Source organism: Oncorhynchus mykiss, chromosome 16, assembly GCF_057628025.1.
Source record: "Oncorhynchus mykiss isolate SJ-2025 chromosome 16, ASM5762802v1, whole genome shotgun sequence".
Classification (NCBI taxonomy): Eukaryota; Metazoa; Chordata; class Actinopteri; order Salmoniformes; family Salmonidae; genus Oncorhynchus; species Oncorhynchus mykiss.
The window spans coordinates 79533508-79548683 of record NC_143037.1 but is presented as its reverse complement, the minus strand read 5'-3'; the positions used below and the strand labels follow the sequence as shown (position 1 = coordinate 79548683).

Below are 15176 nucleotides of genomic sequence, written 5' to 3'. Positions count from 1 at the left end.
AGTGTACCATATAGGCAATAGGATGGCATAGGGGATAGAGACCTCTTCATTAAAATAGGTCCAGACCTGTGTGTTGTTGACGACCCAGAATGGGAAAGAATATAAAATTGTACAGCCAGTAGAAAAACACAACAGTTAACATCACAAACGCACCCTATTCCCTTCATAGTGCACTACTTTAGACCAGGGAATATTGGGAAGCCCAGGTGGAGAAGCCCAGGTGAGGAAGCCGAGGTGGGAAGCCCAGGTGAGGAAGCCCAGGTGGGGAAGCCCAGGTGAGGAAGCCCAGGTGAGGAAGCCCAGGTGGGGAAGCCCAGGTGAGGAAGCCGAGGTGGGAAGCCCAGGTGAGGAAGCCCAGGTGGGGAAGCCCAGGTGAGGAAGCCCAGGTGGGGAAGCCCAGGTGGGAAGCCCAGGTGGGGAAGCCCAGGTGAGGAAGCCCAGAGGGCTCTGGTCTAAAGTGGTGCACTATGTAGGAGATAGTGTTCCCTTAGCACGTTGCTGCTCTGATTTTAGACGATTAATAAAACAGCATGCAGAGAATCACTAAACTACAACTACAGACACCGGTTCAGTTAAAACTACAGTCCTACGAGCCAGACACCGGTTCAGTTAAAACTACAGTCCTAGGAGCCAGACACCGGTTCAGAAAAGAACATGCAACATAACACTCACTAGTAATAGGAAGTAACACAACGGACACGTTCCAGGATGACTACACTGCAGATGCCTGCCTAGATAGCTGTTATGTTAAACACCTAACCACATCCTATTATATAGCAATCTGATGCCCGATTGTGCCACTCAATGACGTGGTGCAGAACAATGGGTGGATGCAATGCATCTGTAACGTAGTCGGCCTGGAACGCAAACAGGTTTCTAGAAATGACTAGGAAGGAATTGACTTAAACCTTTAAACCGCTCCAATCAAAACAGTGTACAACACAGCCAAGTCAAAAAACATCCTTTAAAATCACACCGCCTGCGTCGCTAAAACGGCACCCTATTCCCTATATAGTGCACTAGTCTGGTTAAACGCAGTTCACTGTAAAGGGCATAGGGTGTGATTTGGGAGGCTACCCACTGTCAATAAATCAAGCCATACATATTCATGACCAGGAGCTCCAAACACAGAGAACAAAGTGTTAGGAGGGAAAAGTTATTAAGATCACCATTCAGCTCCAAACACAGAGAACAAAGTGTTAGGAGGGAAAAGTTATTAAGATCACCATTCAGCAATATACCTGTACAAACCCAAGACAGATTAATACATAATCTCTAACCCAAAACAGATTAATACATAATCTCTAACCCAAGACAGATTAATACATAATCTCTAACCCAAGACAGATTAATACATAAAGAATCTCTAACCCAAGACAGATTAATACATAAAGAATCTCTAACCCAAGACAGATTAATACATAAAGAATCTCTAACCCAAGACAGATTAATACATAGAATAACCTCTAACCCAAGACAGATTAATAAATAATCTCTAACCCAAAACAGATTAATACATAAAGAATCTCTAACCCAAGACAGATTAATACATAATCTCTAACCCAAGACAGATTAATACATAATCTCTAACCAAGACAGATTAATACATAAAGAATCTCTAACCCAAGACAGATTAATACATAAAGAATCTCTAACCAAGACAGATTAATACATAAAGAATCTCTAACCCAAGACAGATTAATACATAAAGAATCTCTAACCAAGACAGATTAATACATAAAGAATCTCTAACCCAAGACAGATTAATACATAAAGAATCTCTAACCCAAAACAGATTAATACATAAAGAATCTCTAACCAAGACAGATTAATACATAAAGAATCTCTAACCAAGACAGATTAATACATAAAGAATCTCTAACCCAAAACAGATTAATACATAAAGAATCTCTAACCCAAGACAGATTAATACATAAAGAATCTCTAACCCAAGACAGATTAATACATAATCTCTAACCCAAAACAGATTAATACATAAAGAATCTCTAACCAAGACAGATTAATACATAAAGAACCTCTAACCCAAAACAGATTAATACATAAAGAATCTCTAACCAAGACAGATTAATACATAAAGAATCTCTAACCCAAGACAGATTAATACATAAAGAATCTCTAACCCAAGACAGATTAATACATAAAGAATCTCTAACCCAAAACAGATTAATACATAAAGAATCTCTAACCCAAGACAGATTAATACATAATCTCTAACCCAAAACAGATTAATACATAAAGAATCTCTAACCAAGACAGATTAATACATAAAGAATCTCTAACCAAGACAGATTAATACATAAAGAATCTCTAACCCAAGACAGATTAATACATAAAGAATCTCTACCCCAAGACATTTTAATACATAAAGAATCTCTAACCCAAGACAGATTAATACATAAAGAATCTCTAACCCAAGACAGATTAATACATAGAATAATACATAAAGGATCTCTAACCAAGACAGATTAATACATAAATAACCTCTAACCCAAGACAGATTAATACATAAAGAATCTAACCCAAGACAGATTAAAACATAACAGATCTGTATGTCCACTAACCAGGAGATGGGTCAAAGTGTGCAACCTAAAATAGTACCCTATAGAGGGCACTACTATAGACCAGGGTCCATAGGAAAGAGGGTTCCATAGGGCTCTGGTCTAAAGTAGTGCACTATATAGGGAATAGGGTTCCATAGGGCTCTGGTCTAAAGTAGTGCACTACATCTCAGTGCAAGAGGCGTCAGTACAGTCCCTGGTTCGAATCCAGGCTGTATCCCATAGGGCAGCGCACAATTGTCCCAGCGTCGTTCGGGTTTGGCCGGGGTAGGCCGTCGTTGTAAACAAGAATGTCTTAATTAACTGACTTGCCTTTCAGACAGAGCCAAAGAGAGGAACCACAATTCAGGGTTACACTAGTAACGAGAGAGTGTTAGGTAAATATAGCAATACTGAGTCTGTGGAGTCAGAGCACACCGAACAGGTAACAGGATAGGTCAGGGGTCACCACGTGTAACAGGATAGGTCAGGGGTCACCACGTGTAACAGGATAGGTCAGGGGTCACCACGTGTAACAGGATAGGTCAGGGGTCACCACGTGTAACTGGATAGGTCAGGGGTCACCACGTGTAACTGGATAGGTCAGGGGTCACCACGTGTAACTGGATAGGTCAGGGGTCACCACGTGTAACTGGATAGGTCAGGGGTCACCACGTGTAACTGGATAGGTCAGGGGTCACCACGTGTAACTGGATAGGTCAGGGGTCACCACGTGTAACTGGATAGGTCAGGGGTCACCACGTGTAACTGGATAGGTCAGGGGTCACCACGTGTAACTGGATAGGTCAGGGGTCACCACGTGTAACAGGATAGGTCAGGGGTCACCATCTGTAACAGGTTCTGTCAGTCAGACGTGAGATAAGACAATCACCTCAGATCATCAGAAGAGAATCTCCAGCTTTTCCCTGTTATCTTTACAAATTCAAAACAGGTTCGCCAGTTGTTTGACTTCAAAAATATTATACGCTTTAAGTCGTTTCAAAAGTTGAAAACGGCAGCTTTGGTTGGTATGGGATTGGGGATGGAATATAAATAGGCACTATTTACAGGTAATAAATGAGTTTCTATACAGTGCGTGTGTTCAATGTAACAACCTGCTCAACACAGTTGGTTTTTAAAATGACTCAAATCTGCTCAACTCCACCACAGCCCCCTCTTCTGGTCAGACTTGGTGTTCTTGTCCTTTATATTCCCCAGTACATCCCTATGAGACTTATTGCTAGGAATTCTTTGTCTGCTGCCTGTTTTATTGATTTAGCCTTTATTAGATCAGGAAGTCCTACTGAGACCAAGGTCTGTTTATTAGATCAGGAAGTCCTACTGAGACCAAGGTCTGTTTATTAGATCAGGAAGTCCTCCTGAGACCAAGGTCTGTTTTACAGATGAGCCTGTTGTACAATGTATTATTTGGTATAGCTTTAACCCATCATCCTCGTTCCTGTATACGGGTTGAAATGGCAGATTTGGATACTGATAAACGCCCTGAATTGGAACGCAGTGTCTGTACGGTAACATGCTATACATAACATCAGGCGCTGTGGGTTTTGACTGACAGGGCCCTTTTCCCGTCCCTAGTTAGAAGTCAGTGACCTTATTCTCCCTCAGGGCGGTGACCTGCTCTAGGCCACAGGTCAGGGGTTAGAGGTCAGTGACTTTATTCTCCCTCAGGGCTGACCGGCCACAGGTCAGGAGTCAGAGATCAAGGGTTAAAGGTCAGCGACCTTGTTCTCCACCAGGGAGGCGACCTGCTCTAGGCCACAGATCAGAGATCAGGGGTTAAAGGTCAGTGACCTTGTTCTCCACCAGGGCGGCGACCTGCTGTAGACGATAGGCCAGCTGCATCTTCTGTCCAGCTGCGTCGTCCTCCAGAGACACGATGACCTACAGACAGACAGCATTCACTATCAGATAGTACAGTAGATTACAGTAGAGACACGATGACCTACAGACAGACAACATTCACTATCAGATAGTACAGTAGATTACAGTAGAGACACGATGACCTACAGACAGACAACATTCACTATCAGATAGTACAGTAGATTACAGTAGAGACACAATGACCTACAGACAGACAGCATTCACTATCAGATAGTACAGTAGAGACACGATGACCTACAGACAGACAACATTCACTATCAGATAGTACAGTAGATTACAGTAGAGACACGATGACCTACAGACAGACAGCATTCACTATCAGATAGTACAGTAGATTACAGTAGAGACACGATGACCTACAGACAGACAACATTCACTATCAGATAGTACAGTAGATTACAGTAGAGACACGATGACCTACAGACAGACAACATTCACTATCAGATAGTACAGTAGATTACAGTAGAGACACGATGTCCTACAGACAGACAACATTCACTATCAGATAGTACAGTAGATTACAGTAGAGACACGATGACCTACAGACAGACAACATTCACTATCAGATAGTACAGTAGATTACAGTAGAGACACGATGACCTACAGACAGACAACATTCACTATCAGATAGTACAGTAGATTACAGTAGAGACACGATGACCTACAGACAGACAACATTCACTATCAGATAGTACAGTAGATTACAGTAGAGACACGATGACCTACAGACAGACAACATTCACTATCAGATAGTACAGTAGATTACAGTAGAGACACGATGACCTACAGACAGACAGCATTCACTATCAGATAGTACAGTAGATTACAGTAGAGACACGATGACCTACAGACAGACAGCATTCACTATCAGATAGTACAGTAGATTACAGTAGAGACACGATGACCTACAGACAGACAGCATTCACTATCAGATAGTACAGTAGATTACAGTAGAGACACGATGACCTGGTATTTAGGTCAAACAGTTCAATCTTGGTTTCATCAGAACAGAGAATCTTGTTTCTCGTGGTTGGAGAGTCGTGACAGCGGGCTGTGTGTCTTTCCAAATCATGTCCAATCAATTGACTTTACCACAGGTGGACTCCAATCAAGTTGTAGAAACATCTCAAGGATGATCAATGGAAACAGGATGCACCTGCTCAATCAGCTCAATTTTGTGTCTCACAGCAAAGGGTCTGAATACTTATTTAAATAAGGTATTTTTTTTAATACATTTGCAAAAAAACAAAAAAAAATGTTTGCTTTGTCATTGTGGGGTATTGTGATGTCATTGTGGGGTATTGTGATGTCATTGTGGGGTATTGTGATGTCATTGTGGGGTATTGTGATGTTATTGTGGGGTATTGTGATGTCATTGTGGGGTATTGTGATGTCATTGTGGGGTATTGTGATGTCATTGTGGGGTATTGTGATGTCATTGTGGGGTATTGTGATGTCATTGTGGGGTATTGTGATGTTATTGTGGGGTATTGTGATGTCATTGTGGGGTATTGTGATGTTATTGTGGGGTATTGTGATGTCATTGTGGGGTATTGTGATGTCATTGTGGGGTATTGTGATGTCATTGTGGGGTATTGTGATGTCATTGTGGGGTATTGTGATGTCATTGTGGGGTATTGTGATGTCATTGTGGGGTATTGTGATGTTATTGTGGGGTATTGTGATGTCATTGTGGGGTATTGTGATGTTATTGTGGGGTATTGTGATGTCATTGTGGGGTATTGTGATGTCATTGTGGGGTATTGTGATGTCATTGTGGGGTATTGTGATGTTATTGTGGGGTATTGTGATGTCATTGTGGGGTATTGTGATGTTATTGTGGGGTATTGTGATGTCATTGTGGGGTATTGTGATGTCATTGTGGGGTATTGTGATGTCATTGTGGGGTATTGTGTGTAGATTGATGAGGATTTTTATTGTTTAATCCATTTTAGAATAAGGCTGTAACGTAACAAAATGTTGAAAAAGTCAAGTGGTCTGAATACTTTGCGAAGGCGCTGTATGTGTACCTGGTCATAGTACTTGTTGATGTACTTGTACAGCTCGTGCAGAGCCACCAGACTGTTCATCTCTGAGGCAAAACTCTGAAATAGAAAGACACACATGTTACTGCAACCTACTGGTTAAATAACGCTACTGCACAGGCAATTACAACCACATCAAGGTATATTTAACTTTATAATGATGTAACACTAGAGTAGATTATTAAAGGATTCATGTTATAAATGTAGAGCAGAGAGGAGAGTAAAGTGAAGTAGAGGAGAGGAGGGGAGAATAGAGAGGAGAGGAGAATAGAGAAGAGAGGAGAATGGAGAGGAGGGGAGGGGAGGGGAGGGGAGAGCAGAATAGAGAGGAGAGGAGAGCAGAATATAGAGGAGAGGAGAGCAGAATAGGGAGGAGAGGAGGGGAGAGGAGAGGAGAGCAGAATAGAGGAGGAGAGGAGAGCAGAATAGAGGAGGAGAGGAGAATAGAGGAGGAGATGAGAGCAGAATAGAGAGGAGAGGAGTGGAGTGGAGAGGAGGGGAGAGGAGAGCAGAATAGAGAGGAGAGGAGGGGAGAGGAGAGGAGGGGAGAGGAGAGGAGAGCAGAATAGAGGGGAGGGGAGAGGAGGGGAGAGGAGAGCAGAATAGAGAGGAGAGGAGGAGAGAGGAGAATAGAGAGGAGAGCAGAATAGAGAGGAGAGGAGAATAGAGGGGAGAGGAGAGCAGAATAGAGAGGAGAGGAGAGCAGAATATAGAGGAGAGGAGAGCAGAATAGGGAGGAGAGGAGGGGAGAGGAGAGAAGAGCAGAATAGAGGAGGAGAGGAGAGCAGAATAGAGGAGGAGAGGAGAGCAGAATAGAGGAGGAGAGGAGAGCAGAATAGAGGAGGAGAGGAGAGCAGAATAGAGAGGAGAGGAGAGGAGTGGAGAGGAGGGGAGAGGAGAGCAGAATAGAGAGGAGAGGAGGGGAGAGGAGAGGAGGGGAGAGGAGAGGAGAGCAGAATAGAGAGGAGAGCAGAATAGAGGGGAGAGGAGAATAGAGAGGAGAGGAGAGGAGGAGAATAGAGGAGAGCAGAATAGAGAGGAGAGCAGAATAGAGAGGAGAGCAGAATAGAGAGGAGAGCAGAATAGAGAGGAGAGCAGAATAGAGGGGAGATGAGAGGAGAATAGAGGGGAGAGGAGAGCAGAATAGAGGGGAGAGGAGAATAGAGGGGAGAGGAGAGGAGAGCAGAATAGAGAGGAGAGCAGAATAGAGAGGAGAGGAGAGCAGAATAGAGAGGAGGGGAGAGGAGAGGCGAGGGGAGGGGAGAGCAGAATAGAGAGGAGAGGAGAGTAGAGGGGAGAGGAGAGGAGAGCAGAGTAGAGTGGAGGGGAGAGGAGAGGGAAGGGGAGAGGAGGGGAGAGTAGAGGGGAGGGGAGGGGAGAGTAGAGGGGAGGGGAGGGGAGAGAAGAGCAGAATAGAGGGGAGAGGAGGGGAGGGGAGAGGAGAAAAGAATAGAGGGGAGGGGAGAGGAGAATAGAATAGAGGGGAGAGGAGAGCAGAATAGAGGGGAGGGGAGGGGAGGGGAGACGGGAGAGGAGAGCAGAATAGAGGGGAGGGGAGGGGAGGGGAGACGGGAGAGCAGACTAAAGTAGGGTTTAAAACCTTACTCACCCCAGACAACTCTGTAAGAGTAGAGTTCATTTCTTGGTAACAGCCAGACGCTGCACTGTGGATGTCACTGTAGTACCTGGAACAATACCCACAGAACACACTGTAATACCTGAAACAATACCCACATAACACACTGTAGTACCTGGAACATTACCCACAGAACACTGTAATACCTGGAACAATACCCACAGTAATACCTGGAACAATACCCACAGAACACACTGTAATACCTGGAACAATACCCACAGAACACACAGTAATACCTGGAACAATACCCACAGAACACACTGTAATACCTGGAACAATACCCACAGAACACACTGTAATACCTGGAACAATACCCACAGAACACTGTAATACCTGGAACAACACCCACAGAACACTAATACCTGGAACAATACCCACTGTAATACTTGGAACAATACCCACTGTAATACTTGGAACAATACCCACAGAACACTGTAATAACTGGAACAACACCCACAGAACACACTGTAATACCTGGAACAACACCCACAGAACACTAATACCTGGAACAATACCCACTGTAATACCTGGAACAATATCCACTGTAATACTTGGAACAATACCCACAGAACACTGTAATACCTGGAACAACACCCACAGAACACACTGTAATACCTGGAACAACACCCACAGAACACACTGTAGTACCTGGAACAACACCCACAGAACACTAATACCTGGAACAATACCCACAGAACACTGTAATACCTGGAAAATTACCCACAGAACACACTGTAATACCTGGAACAACACCCACTGTAATACCTGGAACAAAACCCACAGAACACACTAATACCTGGAACAATACCCACAGAACGCACTGTAATACCTGGAACAACACCCACTTCAATACCTGGAACCACACCCACAGAACACTGTAATAACTGGAACAACACCCACTTCAATACCTGGAACCACACCCACAGAACACTGTAATACCTGGAACAACACCCACAGAACACTGTAATACCTGGAACAATACCCACAGAACACACTGTAATACCTAGAACAATACCCACAGAATACTGTAATACCTGGAACAATACCCACAGAACACACTGTAATACCTGGAACAATACCCACATAACACTTTAATACCTGCAACAATACCCACAGCACACTGTAATACCTAGAACAATACCCACAGAACACTGTAATACCTGGAACAATGCCTACAGAACACACTGTAATACCTGGAACAACACCCAAAGTAATAACTGGAACAATACCAACAGAACACTGTAATACCTGGAACAATACCCACAGAACACTAATACCTGGAACAATACCCACAGAACCATAATACCTGGAACAATACCCACAGAACACACTGTAATACCTGGCACAATATCCACAGAACACACTGTAATACCTGGAACAATACCCACAGAACACACTGTAATACCTGGAACAACACCCACTGTAATACCTGCAACAATACCCACAGAACACACTGTAATAGCTGGAACAATACCCACAGAACACACTGTAATACCTGGAACAACACCCAAAGTAATACCTGGAACAATACCCACAGAACACTGTAATACCTGGAACAATACCCACAGAACACACTGTAATACCTGGAACAACACCCACTGTAATACCTGCAACAATACCCACAGAACACACTGTAATACCTGGAACAATACCCACAGAACACACTGTAATACCTGGAACAATACTCACAGAACACTGTAATACCTGGAACAACACCCACAGAACACACTGTAATACCTGGAACAACACCCACAGAACACACTGTAGTACCTGGAACAACACCCACAGAACACTAATACCTGGAACAATACCCACAGAACACACTGTAATACCTGGAACAATACTCACAGAACACACTGTAATACCTGGAACAATACCCACAGAACACTGTAATACCTGGAACAATACCCACAGAACACTGTAATACCTGGAACAATACCCACAGAACACTAATACCTGGAACAACACCCACAGAACACACTGTAATACCTTGAACAATATCCACTGTAATACCTGGAACAATACCCACAGAAAACACTGTAATACCTGGAACAATACCCACAGAACACTAATACCTGGAACAATACCCACAGACCACTGTAATACCTGGAACAATACCCACAGAACACTGTAATACCTGGAACAATACCCACAGAACACACTGTAGTACCTGGAACAACACCCACAGAACACTAATACCTGGAACAATACCCACAGAACACACTGTAATACCTGGAACAATACCCACAGAACACACTGTAATACCTGGAACAATACCCACAGAACACTGTAATACCTGGAACAATACCCACAGAACACTGTAATACACGGAACAATACCCACATAACACACTGTAATACCTGGAACAATACCCACTGTAATACCTGGAACAATACCCACAGAAAACACTGTAATACCTGGAACAATACCCACAGAACACTAATACCTGGAACACCCAATGAACACACTGTAATACCTTGAACAATACCCACAGAACTCTGTAATACCTGGAACAATACCCACAGAACACTGTAATACCTGGAACAATACCCACAGAACACACTGTAATACCTGGAACAATACCCACATAACACTGTAATACCTGGAACAATACCCACTGTAATACCTGGAACAACACCCACTGTAATACCTGGAACAATACCCACAGAACACACTGTAATACCTGGAACAATACCCACAGAACACACTGTAATACCTAGAACAATACCCACAGAACACACTGTAATACCTAGAACAATACCCACAGAACACACTGTAATACCTGGAACAATACCCACAGAACACTGTAATACCTGGAACAATACCCACTGTAATGCCTGGAACAATACCCACAGAACACACTGTAATACCTGGAACAATACCCACAGAACACTAATACCTGGAACAACACCCACAGAACACACTGTAATACCTGGAACAATACCCACAGAACACTGTAATACCTAGAACAATACCCACAGAAAACACTGTAATACCTGGAACAATACCCACAGAACACTAATACCTGGAACAATACCCACAGACCACTGTAATACCTGGAACAATACCCACAGAACACTGTAATACCTGGAACAATACCCACAGAACACACTGTAGTACCTGGAACAACACCCACAGAACACTAATACCTGGAACAATACCCACAGAACACACTGTAATACCTGGAACAATACCCACAGAACACACTGTAATACCTGGAACAATACCCACAGAACACTGTAATACCTGGAACAATACCCACAGAACACTGTAATACACGGAACAATACCCACATAACACACTGTAATACCTGGAACAATACCCACTGTAATACCTGGAACAATACCCACAGAAAACACTGTAATACCTGGAACAATACCCACAGAACACTAATACCTGGAACACCCAATGAACACACTGTAATACCTTGAACAATACCCACAGAACTCTGTAATACCTGGAACAATACCCACAGAACACTGTAATACCTGGAACAATACCCACAGAACACACTGTAATACCTGGAACAATACCCACATAACACTGTAATACCTGGAACAATACCCACTGTAATACCTGGAACAATACCCACTGTAATACCTGGAACAATACCCACAGAACACACTGTAATACCTGGAACAATACCCACAGAACACACTGTAATACCTAGAACAATACCCACAGAACACACTGTAATACCTAGAACAATACCCACAGAACACACTGTAATACCTGGAACAATACCCACAGAACACTGTAATACCTGGAACAATACCCACTGTAATGCCTGGAACAATACCCACAGAACACACTGTAATACCTGGAACAATACCCACAGAACACTAATACCTGGAACAACACCCACAGAACACACTGTAATACCTGGAACAATACCCACAGAACACTGTAATACCTAGAACAATACCCACAGAACACACTGTAATACCTGGAACAATACCCACATAACACACTGTAATACCTGGAACAATACCCACAGAACACACTAATACCTGGAACAATACCCATATAACACACTGTAATACCTGGAACAATACTCACAGAACACACTAATACCTGGAACAATACCCACATAACACACTGTAATACCTGGAACAATACCCACAGAACACACTGTAATACCTGGAACAATACCCACAGAACACTGTAATACCTGGAACAATACCCACAGAACACTGTAATACCTGGAACAATACCCACAGAACACACTGTAATACCGAGAACAATACCCACAGAACACACTAATACCTGGAACAATACCCACATAACACACTGTAATCCCTGGAACAATACCCACAGAACACACTAATACCTGGATCAATACCCACATAACACACTGTAATACCTGGAACAATACTCACAGAACACACTGTAATACCTGGAACAATACCCACAGAACACACAGTAATACCTGGAACAATACCCACAGAACACACTGTAATACCTGGAACAACACCCACAGAACACACTGTAATACCTGGAACAACACCCACAGAACACACTGTAATACCTAGAACAATACCCACAGAACACACTGTAATACCTGGAACAATACCCACAGAACACACTGTAATACCTGGAACAATACCCACAGAACACACTGTAATACCTGGAACAATACCCACAGAACACACTGTAATACCTGGAACAACACCCACAGAACACACTGTAATACCTAGAACAATACCCACAGAACACACTGTAATACCTGGAACAATACCCACAGAACACACTGTAATACCTGGAACAATACCCACAGAACACTGTAATACCTGGAACAATACCCACAGAACACACTGTAATACCTGGAACAATACCCACAGAACACACTGTAATACCTGGAACAATACCCACAGAACACACTAATACCTGGAACAATACCCACAGAACACACTGTAATACCTGGAACAATACCCACAGAACAATGTAATACCTGGAACAATACCCACAGAACACACTGTAATACCTGGAACAATACCCACAGAACACTGTAATACCTGGAACAATACCCACAGAACACACTGTAATACCTGGAACAATACCCACAGAACACTGTAATACCTGGAACAACACCCACAGAACACTGTAATACCTGGAACAACATCCACAGAACACACTAATACCTGGAACAGTATTTGGAGACAAACAGTTGGGATCATCCCTGCACAGCAAGTCCACAGAGAGGAGGGTGATTCCAGTCTACAGTCTGACCTTAATTAGTTTGGATCAGTCACAGAGTAAAGGTTGACCCAGCTGTAGAACATCTACATTACATAGCGGGGTGACTTCCTGCTTCACAGCCATCAACACAACTCAAATCTGTCAGGACTCCCGAGCACGATAGTCTGTCTCACCTCTCAACCAGCTGCTTGTATCTGGGGATCTCTCTGGCGTAGAGCAGCTTGTTCACCGGAGAGTCCTACAGGTCAACAAAACCACCGTCATCACTACACGTGTTAATATGGATTAGAAAATATAGATACAAGACTCCTTTTCCTTAACTCTCGCAGGCTAAAGTTGTCTGGACCTGATGAGGAACGACAAGAGCTCAGAATCTGAATCGTTATCATTGATAATGTCGATGACTGATTTCTCCCTACTGTATTGTGAAAATACCATCAATAAAATATCACACAATCAAGATGTTGAAACTTGGAAGTGTTTCTGACCCGTCCGACTTTGTGTTCGGAGGTGGTGCAGGAGTCGATGAACGTCTGAGCGATGACCGAGAGGACGGCGTCCACGCTATCCGTCACCTGAACGTCAAACACAAACTGAGGATTCTTCAAGATGTTCACCCAGAACCTCAGAGGCAGGCTGGGAGGGAACGCAAATACTATTGTTACTGAAAGGACATAGAAAATATACAAAAAAAAACAATATCACATTTGTTCAGTCGTTGATCACCGACACAGTGAGTTGTTATTTAGTACGCGAGGTGATCAATCTGCTCTGTCACCGATCGCAGTCAATCTTTCAACCATCGAAAGTCCCATTTCTCTCTGCAGTGAACTTTTAATATAGAAGAAGGAGGGAAGAGTTGCATTTCACTGAATTGTATTTAAAAATGTATAGAAGGACAAACCAGTAACCAGGAGACCGATGACAAACTGACCTGTTGGTCTTCCAGACCAGTAACCAGGAGACCGATGACAAACTGACCTGTTGGTCTTCCAGATGTGCACGGTCTCGGGATCGTCGATGCCGTGTTTCTCCGCCATGTCATCCAGGAAGTCGAAGAAGAAGCGCACAGCGATGGGAGGAGGACGCTTGGTGTTGAGGATGGCTACGAACACATCGTCTACAAACTTCTGCAGCGTCCCCTAGAGAGGAGAGAGACAACATCCTCTAGACACAGAGCTAGGTGTATACCATACCATCTGCAGGGCCCGCTCCCCTCCTCCCCCCCGACAGTAGGGCCCGCTCCCCTCCTCCCCCCCCCCCGACAGTAGGGCCCGCTCCCCTCCTCCGCCCGACAGTAGGGCCCGCTCCCCTCCTCCGCCCGACAGTAGGGCCCGCTCCCCTCCTCCCCCCCGACAGTAGGGCCCGCTCCCCTCCTCCCCCCCGACAGTAGGGCCCGCTCCCCTCCTCCCCCCCGACAGTAGGGCCCGCTCCCCTCCTCCCCCCCGACAGTAGGGCCCGCTCCCCTCCTCCACCCCGACAGTAGGGCCCGCTCGACAGTAGGGCCCACTCCTCCCGACATTGGGGCCTGCTCCCCCCCTCCTCCCGAAATTAGGGCCCGCTCCCCCCTCCTCCCGACATTAGGGCCCACTTCCCCCCTCCTCCCGACATTAGGGCCCACTCCCCCCCCCCCTCCTCCCGACATTAGGGCCCACTCCCCCCCCCCCCCCTCCTCCCGACATTAGGGCCCACTCCCCCCCCCCCCCCTCCTCCCGACATTAGGGCCCACCCCCCCCCTCCTCCCGACATTAGGGCCAATTCCCCCCCCTACTCCCGCCATTAGGGCCCGCTCCCCCCTCCTCCCGACATTAGGGCCCGCTCCCCCACTCCTCCCGA

At 44.7% G+C, this 15176-nt stretch overlaps 1 protein-coding gene across 2 annotated transcripts in view; it reads right to left on the bottom strand.

Annotated features, from left to right (window-relative positions):
- Positions 1-1569: 1569 nt before the first annotated feature.
- The window catches only part of LOC110491187 (plexin-B3), a 168489-nt gene continuing 154882 nt past the window's right edge, over positions 1570-15176 (bottom strand). For both annotated transcript variants that reach the window (XM_090204046.1, XM_090204047.1), the window contains exons 32-37: positions 14322-14482; positions 13829-13976; positions 13514-13578; positions 8115-8190; positions 6491-6565; positions 1570-4460 (exon numbers count right to left, since the gene is read on the bottom strand). In XM_090204046.1, coding sequence (XP_090060172.1) covers positions 4356-4460; positions 6491-6565; positions 8115-8190; positions 13514-13578; positions 13829-13976; positions 14322-14482 — 630 coding nt within the window. In that variant the 3' untranslated portion in view covers positions 1570-4355. The remainder of the gene's footprint in view (positions 4461-6490; positions 6566-8114; positions 8191-13513; positions 13579-13828; positions 13977-14321; positions 14483-15176) is intronic.